Raw genomic sequence first — 20,916 nt, forward strand, 5'->3', positions numbered from 1 at the left:
TACCAGTGGGTGAGCTATTCATCTGTCATTCTCCAGGTCAGAGCCATGAAGTTGGAGAAAGAGTCTGCACGAGGGTGAAGCTCAAGTTCTGAACGTCTCCCTCTGCGGATCCGACTCCTTCCTTCAGCTGCAAGCTGAATCCTCGTCTTTATTTAGACCCGCACATTTAGGCCCGGAGACTTGAACTCCTGACCCACCTTTCAATGAGCACGCAGCTCATATGTCAGATGGCGGTATGGAGCTTCATTAAAACACAACACGCCACACTGTTTGCGTCTACCATTAGGGTGCAGCTCCTCACTTCATCTCCAGTGTTAGTGTCATGGATGGGAAGCTTCCAAACCCACTAACAGCCCCCCCTCCCTTCTCTCTTCTCTGCATATGATCCACCACATCTTGGCAATTAATTCACCCCAACCCTTTTCCTTTTTGGGGACCACTTGCTTGCATGACGTAGTTCAGGAAGCGCTTTCACTTGCAGTGCGTGCGTGCGTGCGGTTGGTGTGCACACGCGTGCGTGCGTGCGCGTGCTGCTCGCAGGGAAAGGCGTCGGTACACCAACCCGCTTGGCAGGCTGTGTTCCTTGGCTGTGATTGGGCGAAGGGCGGTGATTCCTTCTGTCGCGATTTGGGTCGCTCCCACCAAGAGAGGACACCGGCCGTTCGAGTCCAGCCTTTACCGAGGTGCTCACCAGAGGAGACGGTGTGCACAGTGGAGGGGACGGGGGGGGCGGGACTGACAACTCGGGATTTGTCCTCCTGTCGGTGTCGGTGACGGTGAGGAGAGAGGAGAGAGGAGAGAGGAGAGAAGAGAGAGGAGAGAGGAGAGGGGGATCTTCCGTGCTGGAGCGACCAGCCGTCTTTTCTTCTGTCGGGGGGCTGCGGTAAAAGTCGTTCACGATGCCGGTGTTTCACACCAAGACCATCGAGAGTATCCTGGAGCCGGTGGCCCAGCAGATCTCCCACCTGGTCATCATGCACGAAGAGGGGGAGGTGGACGGCAAAGCCATCCCAGATCTGACGGTGCCCGTGGCCGCTGTGCAGGCGGCGGTCAGCAACCTCGTGCGGGTGAGTCCCGAGTTTGAACCAGTCCCTCAATTCACTGAGAGCCCTCAATGGCAAGGTGGGTGCATCCAGTTAGCCCATCACCCTGACTTTAAAAAAAATGGAGATTTTTGGAGCCCGTCTGATCGGGACATTCATCCCATCGCACACGGTTACAGCAGGAGGACATCAATAACCCATGTGGCTACCGGATAGATGTATTGCCCTCCTATCTTGATCTTTTGCATTAATATGATAGAGTTGCCTCACACACAGCTGACGCCCATGCCTTCTTCATGAGCTCCAGCAGCAGGCTAAATGTTTTTATGGTCAGTTTTGCAACGTGTCAAACTTTGCCCTGTTTGGTAAGTAATCTGGTGCCCAGTGAGGTCAATGAAGTTTGTGGTGTGGAAGAAATGAGTTCATTAAATGAACAGGATTGGAAATGTCACTTGTCATTAAATCTAGTCTAGATAGTAACAATAAATAGTTTGTAGAACAGTGTCTTTAAATTCATCGCAACAACCACGAACAAATCTAACCTGTGGTAATTTATTAGACTTCATAGTAACTCCTACACTTGCCTCCCTATTCTCTCTTTTCCTGGCTCCATTACCCCCCACCACTTCACCCCTATTCACCTCCTCTGTGTCGTTTCTTCTTTGTCACCTCAAGTCTAAATGGCTTTTTTGTATAGAAACAGACAAGCTTCCAACAGACAATGATGTCTCCTCCGTAAGCACAGACTGGAAAAATCAATACGGGCCACAAAATTACTGCTGGTCTGGGTCATAGTTATTGATGCCGACGAAACAGGGCTTCACTAAATCAGGAGAAAACTGCAGCAGACGGAAGAAAACAGTCATTTACACCTTAATTATTGTGGATTCCATATTGATTTCAGCCTAAATGAGTCTTTCAGGGTAAGTGCAGAATTGATCAGACAGGTTAAGTGTTGTGTGGGAGACTTGTGAGCAGCTGTCATGGGCATCTGGTTATATTTTGCTCGTACCTTTTATGTAGTTTTTTGTTTCGTATTGTTGGAGAACTTTCCCACTGAAGGAGACCACAGTTAACTAATCTGCTAAGAAAGACAACCATTTGGACTATGCAAAAACCAGTTTGGGGAGAAGCTTCATATCTTAAACGATCAAACTTTGTTTTAATCAATGATTGAAATATAGTCAAATGTTTTCTCAGTTAAAGTAAAAAAAGAAATACATGGGGAAAAAAATCTAATCGTGCCATCTAACTATAATTTATGACATAATACATCCTGCAAAATAGAAACTGCACACTGAATTTTGGTTAAGTTATCAGGGAATTTTAAAGGGCCAGAAGGGCCAGTTTAACCAAACACACACATGTTTTATGTCTCAATCAGAGGGATCCATTCAGTTATCTGGGGTAATGTGCGGTGGTTTGGGGCATCACATGGAAACAATGTGATTGGATGGTCTTTAAAAAAAGTTGTCTGGATCTTGTTTTGTTTCTTTTGAAATAGTTTACCAAGAATAAGGCTCCCTCTGAGTTGTAAAATTAAAGTTTTGAATAGTTCACACATAATGCTGCCGCTTCCCTCTGCAAGGACACTTATAATCATTTTGTTAAATATCTCATTAACTGATAATGAAAAGCGCTATTCAGTTTTAACCAAAACTCTGTGACGTATCTTAATGAAAAATCCCCATTTCGTGTGATACCATCCGGGCTGCACCGAGTCCTTGACATCCCCCCCCCCATCGCTCTCTCCTTCTCACCTCGTCCACGTTGATCCATTCAGTTGATCCATCCAGACAGAGAGCAGAAGGAGGCTAATAGCCGCCTCAGGCATGGCGCTGGATTTCAGATGATGGAGACGCAAGGTTACAGGAAGGGATCGGGGCCGAGGACACTGTCCGTCTGCAAGGTGTCGGACAGAGGAAATGCTTTCAGGATGGAGGGATAAAACGTGCAGACAACGCCCCTCAAATCCTGTCTTTTCCTATCGTCTGGCACTCTGTCGCAGCCGAGCTAATTGCCTGCATACACAGTTGAAGAAGTGACTAGTTGTGTTGTGCATTGATAGATGAGCAAGCCTCAAGTAAGAGAGTAAGTGAGTGAAGAAGGTGTTGAAAGAGAGCCCAAAAGGTGCTTAAGAACTTAGCTTTTATAGTCAGTACTGGATGGTTGCTGGGTAGGTAATCCACCTTAAGTGAAAAATACACACACACACACACACACTTCTGAGGACACGTGTATTTGAGAAAGCTGATTCATTCCTAGACTTACGCCGTTCTACGATATAACACTCTGACATGCCACCAGCACCACAGGCGTCCTACTGCGCACTGCTACAATGACCCCGTACAGGTCGGGCTGCCTGTGGGGGGTACTTAAAATCTAGGTCACTAAGGCACTTAGACACACAAACACACACGCACACGCAAGATGGTGTCCGTCTCAATCTGTCAGAAGGTTGTGCGTGGGTTGACGTTGATTCGACTAAAAATCCGAGGGAGGTTGGTTGGTTGAAAGGGAGAACTTGCCGAAGTCGCGCAGATGACACATGGAGAGCCACTTTAGTTTTATACGTCATAAGTATCTGCTTCTGAAGGAGTCAACGCAGATCCCGAGTATGTCTGAGGGGGGGAGGGGGAAGAAGGAATAAATAGATTCACTGTTGAGTGAAGTAACCACACACTAGAGAGAGGGAGGAGAGCGAGTCAAGGAGCAAAATGTTCTACTGAAACTGTGGAGCAGCGGGATGCAGACTGAGATAAGAAGAGGAGGGAGGGAGGGGAGATGGAGGGGGGATGGAGGGGGGGGGGTGGATACGGGGGTTGGGGGGGCATCGACCATTTCTGTCCTAATCCGGCACCGTGAGGTTGGGAAAGTGTCGATGGCGTCTTCGGACCAGACCCTGCACAGCCTCAAAGTGCACCGTCAACCCACTACAAACACACACACACACACACACACACGCACACACACTAATCATATGCATATGAGCCATCTCTTCTTAAAATCCACACATCTCATCTGCTTCTCCTGAAATCTCCTCCCGGTTTATATTACACAATCATCGCCATTGTTTTGTGTTCTGTTCAATTTTTGTTTGTTAATTGACAGAATGTCGATTCATTTGGTCTTTGAATCTGTTCACACCAACATTTTTGATCCAACAACGATGTGTAACTTGAAAAGAGACACCTTCAGAGAAGCATTTGCCAGGTAACTAGGTAGCTCCTCTCCGCTCCACTGTGTTTTAGCATCTTTCTGCTCTTTATGTCGGTGTTACGACATACAACTTTTCTGTTTTCTCTAAGTCCTCCTCAGCTTTGATATCAACAGGCAGCTGTACACTGAACTCCAAGCAGCACAGGTTAGCGACCAGCTGGTGGGTACTGTTAGCCTAAGAAGTACACATTCTCCCCCAATATTTCCTTTGTGGAGACCAAAATAGAGCTAAAAAGGAGAGTTCCCTCATATGGAAACAACCATGACTAATGACTAATGTTGCTTTGTCTGTTATAACAACTTTAAAAGGTGATTTTTATATGTTGTGAGTATTTCTACTTTTGAATTTCTAATATCTTAACATTACTGTTACCTGACTTGATAGCAGACAGAAGAAAGGTGACAAGAAATGATGGCAGCAAGAGCAACAGCTGACTTGTATTGTGTAAACGTTGATTGACATCTGTCTGTTTCCCACTGGAGCCGTCAGAGTTGTACAACAACACGCACATCACACTGTCAGTGCATTCAGAAAACCACTTCCTTTCTCATTAATTATGTATTGAATAATCGATTGACAAGCTTTGCTGATATCAGGAAACTTCATCCATCACCTGATGTTATTGACTTTGTGAGTTCGTCAGGTTTCGTCAGGAGGAGTTCTACTTGAAGAGCCACATTCTTCAGAGTTTAAAGATGGCGAACTCCCTGCACTTTTCAAACAAGGAAATTCCCAAAGCTATATCTACCTTAACGTAAATTTTCAGAAAGTTTGTGAACATTCATTTGTACGGTTTAGCAGTTTAACTTCAATTGACAACAGTGCATTGTAGGATGCAAGAGTATACATTTACTGAAGTTTCGTAAGGATGAAATGATCATGAACTATCGTATTTGTGTGTTAAAGTTCATTCTCTCACTAGTATCATTGCATGCTGTTGGTGTGTTCGTTGTAGTTGGGTGTTGAATGACCGATTCAGGTTTTACATTTCATTTTTTTGTGTAGTTCAAATACAGCTTTATCGACCATTTCAAATGTATTATGAGTTATTTTGTGTTGCATATGTTAGTAACACAAATATGAAGACGCTGACAATTCTTGTGATTTATAGATTATAAGCACTTATCACTTTGCCTGGAATTCCTTTTCTTGATTTGTTTCATCGTTGACCGGAATGATCTACGGCAGCATAAATAACTGAAACAGGAGAGTGGTTCAGTGTTGTGTGGATGAATCTGTGTTGCTTGAACCCGCCGTGTGATGACTCTCTACTGAGTCTCTGGAGCCAGAAAGTCTTTTAACTGACTCTCTTTCAAAGCAGCGGCAAGAGATTGATGTGATCATCTCACTGTAATTGCATCTCAAGTACGTGCGTGTAGTTGTGTGTGTGTGTGTGTGTGTGTGTGTGTGTGTGTGTGTGTGTGTGTGTGCGCGTGTGTGCGTATGTGGGTGGGTGGCTGCTTGCTCTCGTAGGATGTGTGAGTTCTTTAGAGACATGTGGTTTCTCTGCCACCTGCATCAACATATGAACATCTGCAGATGGTTGTGTGTGTGTGCGTTTCCCACTGACTCTGTATGCGAGTGATTTATGTCATTTCCAAAATGGAAAATGTGTTATTCATATTAAAATCCACTAAGAGGTGATCATGTTTCTTTATACAATAACAACACCAATTTCTGTTCTTTTGACAGAAAATACTAGCCTATATGTATTGCATTGATTGACCATTTGTGGAGTAACAATATTGATTGTGTGACCAAATCTTCCGAAACCTTTTTAGTTTGAGTTGAAAAATCAATACTCATAGTTAGGACTGTCAAGTTCTATTTGTTGACACTGCAGACCTCCGCTGGAGCAGCACAAACGTGTTTCCTGCAACTTGCCGTCATGTAGAATAACAGACACCCGAGTCGCCCGCAGCCCAAGCTTAAAAAGATATGACACGCACGCGGGGTTGAAATAGGTGTGAATTGATACACACCCGTTCACCCCTGAGACTATTAATAGTGCTCACTTGAATAGTTTTTACTGTCTTTTTGTAGCTAATGATACTTAAAATGAACGTTCCACTTTGTGTGTGTGTGTGTGTGTGTGTGTTCCAGGTGGGCAAGGAGACCGTTCAAACCACAGAGGACCAGGTGATGAAGAGAGACATGCCTCCTGCGTTCATTAAGTAAGGGTCTGACTCTGAAGCCACGCGCATTGAAAAAGCTTCTCCCTTCCGTCCCTCTCTCGCCCACAGTCACTCACAGCGATCCCCGGCCACAAAATGATGGAAGTGATCCACTTTATTTCAGAAGACAGTGAACTATTTAACGTCACGAAGCGTGGCAGCGTTCCGAGCTGCGACAAAGGGACACTTATGAGGCCCCGGCGCCGTTCCCGCTGCATGCGTCCAGACCGCTGAGAGGCTGTTTGTTGTTCGCCAGCTTGCATCCAAAGAGCTGACATGAACTCTGAGGGCTGCTACTCAGCTATCCCGCAACTTTGACATCTGGCTGGGTTCCTAGCCTGTGTGTGTAGCATTTGTTTGGATGTGTAGGCCTTTTACTGTACATTTAATATTATCAATTTTTGCTTTATCTCTAATCTATTTCTTGTTGTTTTCCTTTAAAATCAAAGAGGTCTCAACCTGCAGCAGGTCCACACACTGTTCTCTCAGGCCCACTCGCAAATATAGGAGCCTACACCATAAATCTCACTCACAGGGCTTAGAAAGGGGCGTGCGGGAATGTGAACCAGCCTAAATTTAGATGAACTGGCAGCCATGGATACCCTGACCGATGGGGGGGGTCAGAGAGAGGAGGGACATGGCTTTATTCAAGTCCTCTTAAAATCCATCTTCAGGTTAAGCTAAATCTCTGAGGGATAAGCAATTCAAATGAGCAAATGAAATCTCATCATTCACTGTTAATGAGAAAATAGAATTAAAGTTTACATTATTGCAAACACAACACTCTTAAACCCCCTAAGAGCAGCTTATTTAAGAAGCGGGCAGATGGCTTCCTTTTCTAGACATGAGATCCAATCTATTTGATTTACAGTGACATATTCCTATGATTCGTAAATTTATTTATGCCGCTCGTCTCAAGCCAGTCGTGTATTTTCAGGGTGGAGAATTCAAGCTCTAAACTCGTCCAGGCAGCTCAGATGCTGAAGGCAGATCCATACTCTGTTCCTGCACGAGATTACCTGATCGATGGATCCAGAGGGATACTATCTGGAACATCTGACCTGCTCCTTACCTTTGATGAAGCAGAGGTGAGTGAGTGTGTGTGTGTGTGTCTGTGTGTGCGGCCTCCTTGCAACAACATGTGTGACCTGAGAACAACTCTTACTTCAGACGTTTGGTATCTTTCAGGGAAAAAAAGCTTTATATAGCTGCTCAGAGGAGGAAGGAACCCAGCTTAGAACAAGTCTTTAATGGAGTCTCAAATGAAGCCAGATCTAATCACTGAGATCAAATGACTTCCCTCTGTCGTAACTCCCTATGTGTGTTTGTGTGCGAGGATATGGTATACACCAGCCCGCATTGTGTGTGTGTGTGTGTGTGTGTGTGGGGGTGTAATAAGTGGAATCACATTGGGCACGTGATACTGCTCACCACGTCTCACGATATCCTCACTTTTAAAAAGCAACTTGTCACAGTCACAAGATGTACATCACAAGACTATATACCCTCACTCAAACAAACACACACACACATACAGCACACAAACCACACATACAACAGTTTAACTTCAACACTGTCTTGTTGACTCATGCACACACAAATTCTGCTCTCATAATAAATGTCATTCATCTTTCCCTGAGTACATGATCTGCTTGTAATCATGTCTGCGTTGTGTCTTAGGTGCGTAAGATAATTCGCGTGTGTAAAGGTATCCTGGAGTACCTGGCAGTGGCTGAGGTGGTGGAGACCATGGAGGACCTCATCACTTACACCAAGAACCTGAGGCCAGGTCAGCAGGAGCTCTTCTTTTTCAAAATGTGTCCATTGTTACTGACTGGTAGTGTACATCAACAAAATAATGTTGAAAGATTGTTTTAAAAAAGTTTTAAGCAACATCTATATTAAAATAAACAATAATATTGAAAATGAAATTTTTACAGCGTTTATATAAGGTAGCTCAGAAATATTTTTTACTACTATTGATCCAAGCTGGAGATTAATTATTACCTCAAAACACATTTAGCCGGGCACCAAAATCTCTGACCATTGCTTCACAATTTCTAAATCAATAGGTTGATCAAGGTTCTGATTTTTGTTGGTATGAGACTAACAAGCAATTTTAAAATGTTTTGTGGACAAAATGATACATATAGTACTCAAGTCAGTAACAAGCCGTTATTAATAAAGAAGGTAACGGTTAGTTGTAGCCTTGTTGTAGTTACACGCAGACTTGAGGACAGCTTTGTTAAGCTATGTGTTAGCGTCAGTAGCAAATGCATCAAGGAGTCATATTAGCAACTCAACCAAAATCCTCATACATTCACTAAACTCAAACTGTATAGTTAGTGAATTATATATTACAATTGCATCATACTAATTGGCATTTGTTGTGCTGTTACAAAGGCCTCCAGAAAAAAACATTTTCAGTGCAATTAACCTTTGTTAGACTATTTTATCAGGATGAAAAAGGTAAATTGACTACAGACAGCTCCTGGGACTAAGATGCAGTTATTGAGGATCTTTCACTGGCAGGAGAGTAGAACTTTTACCATCAGAGGTAAACGGTCTACTGGGTTGTCGGAGCGCTGTGGCATAATGATCTGGAGGCTTTCTCACTGCTTGACTGATGCTGTCATTGTACGAGACCAGGCGCCGGTGAAGTAATGATCAGTCTGGACAAGTCAGAGCTACTAAGTCGGTGGAAACGCTGAAGGATCACGGGCTCAACAGTTTGCTACCTTGGCCTCGGTGACCTTTCACAGAAAAATAACTTCTGATGTTTCTTTCTTTTCATCAGGGATGACTAAAATGTCAAAGATGATTGAGGAGAGGCAGCAGGAGCTGACGCACCAAGAACACAGGCAGATGCTCGTCAACTCCATGAACACCGTCAAAGAGCTGCTGCCTGTTCTTATATCAGGTAGGTGCATTGCAGGTCACTGAGCATCCAACCGTTGTTATGGCAACGCTGATAATTACATTCATTAGCTGCTGGAGACTGACTGCGCACACACCGCCCACTAGCTACTTGCTAGCGTCTCTCAGACTTTATACTGCACCAGCAAAGAAGATAAACACTATTACAGCTGTAATGTCAAAAAAATGTTCACCCATAGTTTGGTCTTACTAAGGACAGTAAGAGCTGTGAGACGCCAGCTAGCTGCCGCCACGTTAAAGAAAAGGCTGCCAAACTCAGACCTTTCATCATCTAAGGGGACTCAAATCCATATCTTAGGCGAGAGATGGATAACATAACTACTTGTTGCTCGTTAATGATGAACCCTCAGATAAGTGACAGCTCTGCAGCTCTTCATGCAGCAGTTAGCTGTTTTTTGTTGTTTTCTAGTCTACAACTCCACGGTAGAGTTGATTATTGTGGATCACAGTGATATACAGTATATATATATATATATATATATATATGCTTCTGTATAACTGTAATCCTACGTACTCGTGATTCTGTCCCCAGCGATAAAGATTTTTGTCGCAACCAAGAGCAGTCGAGGTGGCGGCGTTGAGGACGCGGAGAGGAACAGGAAGTTTATCTTTGAAAAGATGAGCGCTGAAATCAACGAGATCATAAGAGTGTTACAGCTCACCACGTGGGATGAAGATGCCTGGGCCAATAAGGTATGAGCTCTCAACTGTTTCTTTCCTCCTGCTGTAGCTTAAACCCCCCAAACACTTAAACGACCCCACGCATCTTAATCAGATGATCACTTTTGCTTTGGAGGGCCTGATTGAACACACAGAGACACACACTCGATCCACACATCCCTCTGTGCCATGGATAGCTTCTCGCAAAGAAATTCACTCTTTACACTCTGTCTCCACTTTTCTTTTTCGCTGGATAGTATAACTCCTGGTTTTTCTTTTTCTTTTCTTTCTTTTCCTTCCTCCTCCATTATTTTCCTCCCTGTAGAAGGTAAGTCTGTTTCTCTCCACCTCTGCAGTTTCCAGCATGCATGTGTGTGAAAGAGAGAGGAAAGTCCTCATTCTTACATATTTGTCAGTGTGTTATATGTTCTGCTCCGCTAACTGTTAGCTGACATAATATTGTTCCATGCGCATCTGTTTGTCTCTACGATGTCCATTTGAGTGAAATGGCTTGAAACAGATGACGGTCATTCACATTTTAAGCAAAATGAATTTTAAAACAATAAATGCTACAACAATTAAATTCATGTTCAATAGTGGTATATTGATTCTTGTGCTTCTAATGTTAACTGTGTGCTAGAGCTGCCGGCAGCGTACAAAAATGCTTTTTGGGGAAAGGAAACAGGAACATTTCTTTGGGCACATTTAAAAATGTGTGATCATTTAGTGCTAAAGTAAAGATCTTTAGTCTAACCTGTAACCCTGCATGTATCGTAGCACACAGCTTCCTCAGACAATTATCTGTCTGTTTGTGTTTGGTGTGTGTGTGTGTGTGTGTGTTTGCTGTGAACATGCACTATACTCAGTGTATGAGCTTTGATAAGCCCTTCCACCCGATGACTGTCCTCCTTTCAGGTCATGAATTATAGAAATACTCTGGTTGGTGTCCAGACACATCCATTATGGATGGCTTGTATTGAACGCTTTCACTGAAGCAGAGTATTTTTCCCTCCATCTGTTAGAAAGCAAAGAGTTTACATAAACAACAGGTAAATGTCCCCGCCAACAGAACTTCAAGACCAAATTTATATTAATCAAATGAAAGTGGACTTTTAGGCTGCTTTTAGAACATTTGTACTGATCATCACAGGAAATTCTTTATTTAGAGTATTCCCTTTATAATTGAATACCCACAACTGATTTGTTGGTTGAATGTTATACACATTGCTTCAATCTCTCTTTCCCCTCAGGATATGGAGGCTGTCAAGAGATGCTTGGCTTTGATTGAGTCTAAGATGGCACAGGCTAAAGGCTGGCTCAAAGACTCCCATGGACAACCAGGTAACTGCTAAAAGCGCTAATGAAACCCTTAACTTAGCTTTTTAGACGTCATTCCCCCATGTGATCCGCTGGCGTCGTCCTTCCCAGGAGACGCCGGCGAGCTGGCCCTGCGTGTGATACTTGATGAAGCCGGTAAGGTGGGAGAGCTGTGCGCCGGGAAGGAAAGGAAAGACATCCTGGCGACCACTAAGGCTCTGGGCCAGATGACGGACCAGATTGCTGATCTACGAGCGAGGTACTGCGTTTGTATGAAGGTCAACAGTTTCTTTACTTTGTTTGTATGATTTGTCATCCTCTATTTTTTGTTTCTGTTTTCTTTTATGACAGAGGCCAGGGCCCCAACCCAGGGTGTGTGCAGCGTGCAGGCCAGTGCTCACAGGGCTTAGACTTGTTGTTTGGCAAAGTGGACGGTGCTGCTCGCAGATTGGAGGCTCTAATCAACGCCAAGCAGGCCATCGCTCGGAGGCTCGACGCCGCACAGGTGAGATGAAGCAGAAGCAGTCCCTGCCAACCCCCCTCTCCCCTCGCTCTGCCTCCTGCCTCCGTGGGACAGACTTCTGTTGCGTGTTTTCATCCCATCAGAACTAACTACATGTGCGTTTTAAGGCCTGGCTGGCGGACCCTCACGGCGGCCCCGAGGGGGAGGAGAACATTCGAGCGCTACTAGCGGAGGCCAAGCGCATCGCCGACTTATGCGAAGACCCCAAAGAGAGGGATGACATCCTGCGCTCCATCGGGGAGATCGCGGGCCTCACCGCGAGACTTGTGGAGCTACGCAGACAGTAAGCCTTCCTTCCCCGGACTTGTGCATGGACGAGGATGTTTTGGGACTTGATGTAATTCTTAGACCCTCTTTTTCTAGGATGAAAATGCAGCCTCACACCATCAGTAGGTGGCATATAATGCCCGCCTGGAAAATATGTTGTTGCTTGTCAACCCTGGGCATCAGTCCTACAATAAGGTTTCTGTGAATATGTTGAACAAATGGGGTTATGGTAACAATGTGGCGGGTCAGTAACAACTTAGTAAGCCTTAAAGGGAAATACCACTCAAGGTTCATACCTCTGGATTACATGTTTGCAGTCTGATGGCCAGTTCATCGGGTTTAAAACAGTAAATTCACAGAACGGTTCTGTAACCCAATGACTCGCCACTAGATACGATCCGTTTTGAACTCCATCTATGTACTCCACTTCCACAGCTTGTATTGACTATAAAAGGAAAGTGGATATATGACTCAGTAAATCAGGTGGCCCGGCTGTGGGCAGCTCCTACAAAAGAGCATTCAAGGGATAAGCATACATAATCACATCTAACGTTTATAAATAAACGTGTTGTGGTCTTCTAAGGACTGACTGTACATCTTTAAACAAAATGCTACTGTATTATCTATGGATAATCAGTTGGTATTTTGGCTTTTTGATTTGTCAATTATAAAGATACTCAAAATATTTTTTCACTAAACAACCCAATAAAAGCATGAGCCGTTGACAGTATTTCCTTTTACGGTGGTATCTAACAGAGGTGTGGTGAGACATGGGTTTAAAGTCTGCATTCGAATTCTGCACTACATTCCTTTTACACCCTTTTGAATCCTCCTTAAATCCTATTTCTATCTACCTCTCTCTCAGGGGCAAAGGTGACAGCCCAGAAGCTCGCGCTTTGGCCAAGCAGATCGGAGGGGCACTGTTGACCCTTCAGTCCAAGACAAACCGGGCCGTGGCCAACATGAGACCAACAAAACCCGCCGTGACTTTGGAGGGCAAGATGGAGCAGGCCCTCCGCTGGGTGAACAACCCAGGAGTGGATGACAGAGGAGTAGGTGAGAGGGGTTGGATGACAGCTCTCAGGAGGGTTGATCTAGTAGTTCAAAAATAAATGCTCTGACCTTCCATGCCTGTTATCAGCCTGAGTAGAAGATGAAGTGTGTGGAAGCGTTCAAGGCAGCACCCAACCAAGCCTCTTTGCATTAGCAGTTAATGGGATCCTGAACAATGTGAGGATGCAATGTGTCTCGTTTTCAATATTTCTGAATGGTGGTACGGACATGACTGTTCTGGTGACTGATGCAAGTTCCTTAGCCGCCCATAGTGAAATCACTGAGTGACTCGCTTGACTTACTGAGTCATTTAGGAAGCACTGTGTTGTTTTTAATGCTCTGTTTGACGTCTGTTGCTGAATCCTTGTTCTGTGATTTGATTTGTCTTCCTATTTCCTCCCGTGCTTCCCTTTGGGAGCAGAGTGTGAAATACTACAGTGGAACACAGGTACCGGCACACGTTATGCTTTGTTAGAGGATACGAGCGAAACACCTCCATGACCACTATTATTATTCACAAAGATATATACGTCTTACCGGCTGCACCCCATTGCTTGATCATCAAAGGGAGGAGATGTTGTGTGTCCAGATGTGATTTTTAGAATGAGTTGTGCCCTGTGTCTCTCCCCAGGTCAGGCAGCAATCAGAGGGATGGTTGGAGAAGGACGGAGGCTAGCAGGAGGCCTGTTAGGCCCGTACCGCCAGGGCATGATTGGACGCTGCGACCGGACAGAGGCTCTCATGACATCTCTGGCAGAACTGGCCAGCAGGGGCGAGGCCGAAGCCCCTCACGCACGAGCTACAGCCGCACAACTGCAGGACAGCCTGAAGGTAGCGCAACATTCTCACAAGCACACACACACACACACACACACACACACACACGCACAGCCATTTTTGAATGAATCACACCACTGTCATTGTATGCTGTGCGGCCAAACTGTGCTCAAACCCACAGAGGGTGTCATAATTCGGTGGGAAGATCACAAAGGTTCTGAGAAAACTGAATATCAGCCTGTGTCAAGTTTGGGGGAATTAAGAAGAGAAAAAAGAACTTCTAGAATATAACAATATTGTGGTGCATCCTTACCAATCTTTTGCCCTGTGTTTGCGATGCATGTAAGGGGATACTTATGCACAGTGTTGGTGCTCCACCTAGTGGTCTGATAACGCTCTCTGCTTCTACAAGGACCTGAGGCAGCACATGCAGGAGGTGATGACCCAGGAAGTATCTGACATTTTCAGTGACACCACTACCCCTATCAAACTGCTGGCTGTGGCTGCAACTGCTCCACCCGACGCCCCCAGCAGAGCGGAGGTCAGTAATGAAGAAAAATCTGCGTTGCATTTGCTTCTTTCGGACGTTGTCGCGTGTGTGTGTCTGTGTTTGTGTGTGTCTATGGAATGGGAACTCAGTAAGAGAGGACGATGGTGCCTGCATTCTGACTAAACACGTTATAATGTTTGTTGTAGGTTTTTGAAGAGCGTGCAGGGAACTTCGAGGCCCACGCGGGTCGACTGGGGGCGACTGCAGAGAAGGCTGCTGCCGTGGGAACGGCCAATAAAAGTACGGTAGAGGGGATACATGCTGCCGTGAAAAGTGCCAGGGAGCTCACACCGCAGGTGCTAATGTTTGTTTCAGTGGCAATGGTTCATACAATGGCTTACAGTGATTAAAACATGCAGCTACAAGAGTCTGTCTCACACATACTGACATCTCTGTTAATGTCCAGGTGACCTCTGCTGCTCGGATCTTGTTGAAGAATCCTGGAAATAAAGCAGCATACGAGCACTTTGACACCATGAAGAACCAGTGGATTGACAATGTGGAGAAACTCACTGGTGAGCATTTACAAAATATCTCAATTTTACTTTGACAAGTAGTTGAAGTGTAACGGCAGACTGCAAAAAGATTGTTTGTGTGTGACTCAGGTCTGGTGGATGAAGCCATCGACACCAAATCTCTGTTAGATGCCTCCGAGGAGGCTATAAAGAAGGACATCGACAAGTGCCGGGTCGCCATGGCAAACGTTCAGCCCCAAATGCTTGTTGCCGGAGCGACGAGCATCGCAAGACGCGCTAATCGGGTCCTGTTGGTGGCTAAGAGGGAGGTGGAGAACTCTGAAGATCCGCGGTTCAGAGACACAGTAAAACATGCATCAGACCTCCTCTCCCACACCATCAGCCCCATGGTGATGGATGCCAAAGCAGTGGCTGGGAACATACAGGATAAAGGTACAGGAATATACTGCAGAAAGGAATGTTCTTGATGGTGTATAAGACAGATACACTAAGGTTATGATCTCTCTTTATCCACCAAAGCTCTGCAAAAGGTCTATTTGGACTCGTGTCTGAGGATCCTGGCCGCGGTCGGCAAAGTAAGAGAAGCCTTCCAACCTCAGGAGCCGGACTTCCCTCCTCCACCACCGGACCTGGACCAGCTGCATGTAAGCACATTCAAAAGCACGATGAACAGTTTTGTGTCCACTGACATTCAATTCTGATCAAACAACACCCTCTTTGAGCATTACACTAGTACTGACCATTTCATAGATAAATCTTTTAAAGCAATTAATCAGGGTGGATATAATAAATAGTGGATGTAACAAACCGTCAGGCTGAAATTGATTCAAGCAACCAGATGCTATGATATTGGGACAACAGTGCAGCCTTGGATCTTATACCAAAATGCCGTTATACTTTCAAAACGTGACTTACCACCCACGAGAACTCATATCTCTGCTGACTTCCAGTGACTTGATCCTCACACCGACGCCAGGGGTTAAATCCAGTTATTAAGGTCCTCTGGGATGTTGTTCGAGTTGAAGTCTCTGACATTGCTAAAACCTAAAAGGGGAGAGAAACTGCTTACCTTGCTGCAGTCATATGCAGCTGAAGTCCAGGAAACTGCGACAGCACATTATTATGTCACCTGGGTGAAACCTTCAGCATCAGCAAAACTATGTGCATCAACACTTTAAAGCCCCTGTGTGAAGACACTGTTTTAATCTTTGTCTGTAAAACACCCCCCTGCCCCCTTTGTTCTTGAACTACGTATGAATGTGTCTAATTGCATGTTTTTCAGGTTAATGATGAGCAGGCTCCACCCAAGCCCCCCTTACCAGAGGGCGAGGTGCCCCCACCTCGTCCCCCTCCTCCCGAGGAGAAGGACGAGGAGTTCCCAGAGCAGAAGGCTGGAGAGGTGCTCAGCGAGCCCATGATGGTGGCGGCCAGGCAGCTGCACGACGAGGCACGCAAGTGGTCAAGCAAGGTCAGTTCACATCGACTCACCCCATCACATGTGCGTCCTTTCAAACGCAGTGGCACACATACAGTCGATATGAGCTCGCCGGTCAGTGATGTCCCTCCTTCGCGTTAGTTGACATGACTCTGTGACACTTTGTCGGATGCCGTGAATGTCTTTACCGAAATCACGTTGATGCTGAAATGTGGCGATCAGTGAAGATTTCAGAGGGGAAACTGGAAACTGTCATCTGTTCGAGGTTTTGGCATGTAAGGTTGTTAGTGGCTTCCCACTTACCTGCACAAAATAGAAAAAATTCTCGAGAGCAAATCGAACCTCTGGAGAACAAGCGCACTATATCTGCAAAAGACTTTGTGTTCTTTGCCCTCTTTTCCCCATTTGTGTATTTTCTCTGTACATGTGTGTCCAATTATTTATTCTGTGTAGGAACTACGTAAAGGAAAATAATGTGCTGTCTTTGTGAAGCTACTTAGCGTTTTCTCAGTTCTTCTGAGATTTTTCCATCCCGCAGAGGTGTCTTTGCACAGCAGATACAAAATATCCCGGATCTCTTTAGGCATTGGATTAAACCACACTGTTAGACCCCTAAAACTTGTTACGGGTGTGAGGGATGCCTCCGAGTAAAGCATGGGATCCTGTTACCTACCCAAACCAGCTTCTCTTTCCTCTTTTTTTCCCCCCATCCTTGCTTCAGTACCTTCAGTATGCAGTTTCACCTCCGCTCTCCCTGATCCTGCACAGTTTGTTTATTCTGCTTCTCCTTCCTGTGAATCTCCTGTTCTTTCATCCAGTGCCTCTCACCCTGTACTAAATGCTTCCTTTTCCCATGCTTCCTTCCCTTCTGCCATTCCTGGCTTTCTCCTTCCCCTCTTCACCATATTCCATATTTTTTTTGCCTCCCTCCTTTTCCTACCCATCCCAACTGATTCTCAAACCATGACCCCCCCCCACCTCCCCTCCCCTCCCCTCCCCCACCCCGCCACACACCCACTCACACACACACTTCCCAATCTAACCCAGCCAGAGGATGAGGAGGCAGTAGAAGAGAGAGAGGTAGATGATGAAGATGAGTTTACTGATGGTGAGGATGACTATGAGCCGGAACTGCTGATGATGCCCTCCAACCAGCCTGTCAATCAACCCATGCTTGCAGCTGCCCAGGCTCTCCACCAGGAGGCGCGCAAGTGGTCCAGCAAGGTCTGCACACACATGAACATGAGTGCACACACAACTGAGTCAGAGCATTTGTTAACGGCTCCCAGTGTGATCGTTGCTCCCAAGAGATAAGCTCTGTATTTGCCACTAAACCACCAACCAGCTGTGGCGGTTGCTGCATCACACTCAGATGTAGTTGCCACACGGCTGTGCTCTCATCACCCTGACGTTGTACTAAAAGTCAAGGATTGTTGGAATGGCAAGTTTTTTTGTTTCACCTGCTGGATAAACTTGCACTGGCCTCGCAAGTCCTTTGCTCCCGTTCATGCTGAGGTCATGTGGTTGGAAGGAGGGGCTGTTGTCACTTCTGTCAGTCACTCTTGGTTTTGCCAACCTTTCAGGCCGAGGATGACAGTTTCCCAAAGACTTTTGGGTGATGCAGTTTTTAGATTGCCTGCTTGCCTGTTATGATCACCTGCTTCTGCTACTTAATCTCACATTGTGCACTGACTCCAACACTGTGGACCTTCACGTTGACTGAGATGTCAGGGAGACGTTGAGGTTCTCTTCTTCCAAAAGGGAGGAAGAAAATGTGCTAACTTACACTGACACTGCATGCAGATTTGTGCTTGTACACTTAGTGCCTGTTTTTCCCTTTTATAATTCAAAAGGCATTCACACAAATGCACTCGTATTTTTGTTTATTGTTTCATAACAATATTTTGATCATAATCAAAAAAGTGTGGAAACATGACTCATACGATGTCTCCAATGGATTCTCATCTCTTGTCTTAGTCCATTCTCTTCTGAAGAAGCCTGCTACTCTGCTCTTACCTTCATCCTCCTCCACCTCCTCACAGGGCAACGACATCATAGCAGCAGCCAAGCGGATGGCTCTGCTGATGGCAGAAATGTCTCGGCTGGTTCGTGGTGGAAGCGGGAACAAACGAGCCCTGATTCAGTGTGCTAAGGACATCGCCAAGGCCTCAGATGAGGTGACGAGACTGGCTAAAGACGTTGCCAAGCAGTGCACTGATAGACGCATCCGAACCAACCTCCTGCAGGTAACGACACACTCACACTGACACACACGGGAGAATCCTTTGTATTGTACAGAAAATAACTCCCACGTTTTCTTTACTTCCAAAGGTGTGTGAACGAATCCCTACCATCAGTACTCAGCTGAAAATCCTCTCCACTGTCAAAGCCACCATGCTGGGACGGACAAACATTAGTGAAGAGGAGTCAGAGCAGGTAAGCTCACAATATGAATACAGAGAACCGCTTGGTTTTGATATTATGCAAAACCACATGGGGCCAGAATCAATCAGTATAACACTGAAAGAAAACATCATTATACTTTAATTAGTGATGCATTAATATTTAGATCACATTGTTTATAAAGGTGGGGCTGCTTTTAACTACGTCTCATACTGCCCTGCGGCTTGTTCATTTTCCTGCAAATTCTCAAATGTGAATTGATTATTCTTATTATTATCAATCTGAATCTGCAAAGTACAAACTACAATATTTCCCTCTGAACTGCAGTGAAGCAGACATAACAAATACCCAAGTGCAGTAATTGAGTACATTTATAGTTACTTTCCTCCACTGCTGAATAACTAATGACTTGTTTTGATTTGGTCCCACCTGTCTTATTATTTTACACCAAACTGTTTCCCTGACCAGGCTACGGACATGTTGGTCCATAACGCCCAGAATCTGATGCAGTCAGTGAAGGAGACCGTCAGAGAGGCAGAAGCAGCCTCGATCAAGATCCGAACAGATGCAGGGTGCACCCTTCGCTGGGTGCGTAAGACTCCCTGGTACCAATAAACTAACCTGGTACCTGCAACTAGCAACACTCTTAACTCTCCTATGACCAATAGCACACACCTCAAATAAGACGACATGCACACTCTTAACGGGTAAATGTGCACTACATTGAAGAGGGAACTGATGGTGAGGTTTTTTTTCAGCAGGAACCTTTAGTTTTTGTTGTTCTCATTATCTGTAACTGTGGTATCACGTACATGTGGGCTAATTGGAGAGTTTATAATATATATTTTTGGTATGTTGTGTTACAAGAGTTTATCCAAATCGCAGGTATATATTTTTTGCATGAAAATATTTTTTTTTCTATTTTCTAAAGTCAAATAATGACATTCAGTTTCTTATCTTCTTGAAGAAATTTACTTTTTTTGTATTGTCTATTGTACATAAAGTAGTTATTTGTTTTATGGACAACACTCCGCTATGAGCTTTATACACTGAGTTTTGGTGTATTGGAGGATTTTGTGGGCTGATGAATACTCCACTCTTCATGTTTACTTTTAGAAATAATAATCTCAACACTCTCAACTGTAGATCTATGAATTCAAAGGTGATACAACACCACTGCTGTCTGGTGTTGTTTATACTTGAAGAACTAAAACGTCTTCTCGATTAAAAGCGTTATGACAGTTTAAAAAAAAGATTGTATAATTAAAACAAATGTATGTATGGTTGTCAATAAATAATGTTGATTACAGGAAGGTTGATAGAATAAAAAAGAGGTTTTCACATGACATTTGAACATTTGATCAGTAACACTAAATATATGTTTTTAATGACTGTTTTGAGTTATTTGTTCTAACTTTAACAGTGAACAATGCCAAGGATTTGTTTTAAGTTACAACATCTTCATCTTAAAACATTATAATCCAGGTTATTAAAAACAACAAAACAGACCTCTTTAGAGAAGCTTAATTATTTTTTTCTCTTTTTTAACTAATGTGCTTTGTGTCTACACTCTCTTGAACAGTTGAACTGTTAGCATGTTATATTCAGAATTGATCAAAAGTAATAGACAGCCATTAAAACTCTCCGGTTGTGAAGCATCAACACAGATGTTCTGGATATGATCCCAGGGGTTTGAGGTCAGAAAGAACTTCTTCATGTGAGATCAGGCATTGATATCATTCGAGTCATCTATGTGAATGTGTGTAGCCTCTTTACCTAATCAGTGCTAGTGAGCCGCTCCCATGGTGGTCAGGGACAGAGGCCTGAATGTTAACCACATTTTAGGTAGCAGTGAGTGACCTCTCCCTGAGAGCGACAGGGTGAACCTCTGTGTGTGTCCTTGATGTGTTCATTCACACCTTGAATGTATTCTGATGGCTTCTCGCCCTGCCAACACATCTGCTGTGCCTTGGAAGAATAAAAGACTACAATAGTGATAAAAGGAGTCTGCCTTGTAATTTACATATGTGAGTCACTGTTACCACAACATAAAATGAACAAGTACACAAGCATTCGATACA

General features: G+C 44.6%; 1 protein-coding gene across 4 annotated transcripts; it reads left to right on the forward strand.

The window, feature by feature from the left end:
* The first annotated feature begins 524 nt into the window (after positions 1-524).
* Positions 525-20,840, forward strand: LOC119213790 (vinculin-like). Of its 4 annotated transcripts, XM_062566764.1 has the most exons (23): positions 527-1,067; positions 6,367-6,437; positions 7,375-7,525; positions 8,118-8,226; positions 9,235-9,357; positions 9,907-10,067; positions 11,285-11,375; positions 11,463-11,610; positions 11,703-11,856; positions 11,982-12,157; positions 13,007-13,197; positions 13,616-13,642; positions 13,826-14,025; positions 14,384-14,512; positions 14,668-14,817; positions 14,928-15,036; positions 15,127-15,429; positions 15,517-15,641; positions 16,280-16,465; positions 17,480-17,656; positions 18,475-18,678; positions 18,764-18,868; positions 19,304-20,839. In XM_062566764.1, the coding sequence occupies exons 1-23, from the start codon at positions 900-902 to the stop codon at positions 19,448-19,450; spliced, it is 3,405 nt and encodes a 1,134-aa protein (XP_062422748.1). In that variant the 5' UTR covers positions 527-899; the 3' UTR covers positions 19,451-20,839. The 4 variants fall into 4 exon arrangements, with proteins under 4 accessions (XP_062422749.1, XP_062422748.1, XP_037320767.1 ...); XM_062566765.1 differs by lacking the exon at positions 17,480-17,656 and having other exon boundaries at positions 525-1,067; positions 19,304-20,840; XM_037464866.2 differs by lacking the exon at positions 13,616-13,642 and having other exon boundaries at positions 528-1,067; positions 19,304-20,838.
* Positions 20,841-20,916: the final 76 nt, after the last annotated feature.

Source organism: Pungitius pungitius, chromosome 13 (genome assembly GCF_949316345.1).
Source record: "Pungitius pungitius chromosome 13, fPunPun2.1, whole genome shotgun sequence".
Lineage (NCBI taxonomy): Eukaryota > Metazoa > Chordata > Actinopteri > Perciformes > Gasterosteidae > Pungitius > Pungitius pungitius.

Excerpts from the sequence above, each read along its gene's own strand:
- LOC119213790 (XM_062566764.1), top strand. The coding sequence starts at position 900 with ATGCCGGTGTTTCACACCAAGACCATCGAGAGTATCCTGGAGCCGGTG. Across the intron at positions 1,068-6,366 it reads CGGTCAGCAACCTCGTGCGG|GTGGGCAAGGAGACCGTTCA; the intron begins GTGAGTCCCGAG and ends TGTGTGTTCCAG. Across the intron at positions 10,068-11,284 it reads AAGATGCCTGGGCCAATAAG|GATATGGAGGCTGTCAAGAG; the intron begins GTATGAGCTCTC and ends CTTTCCCCTCAG.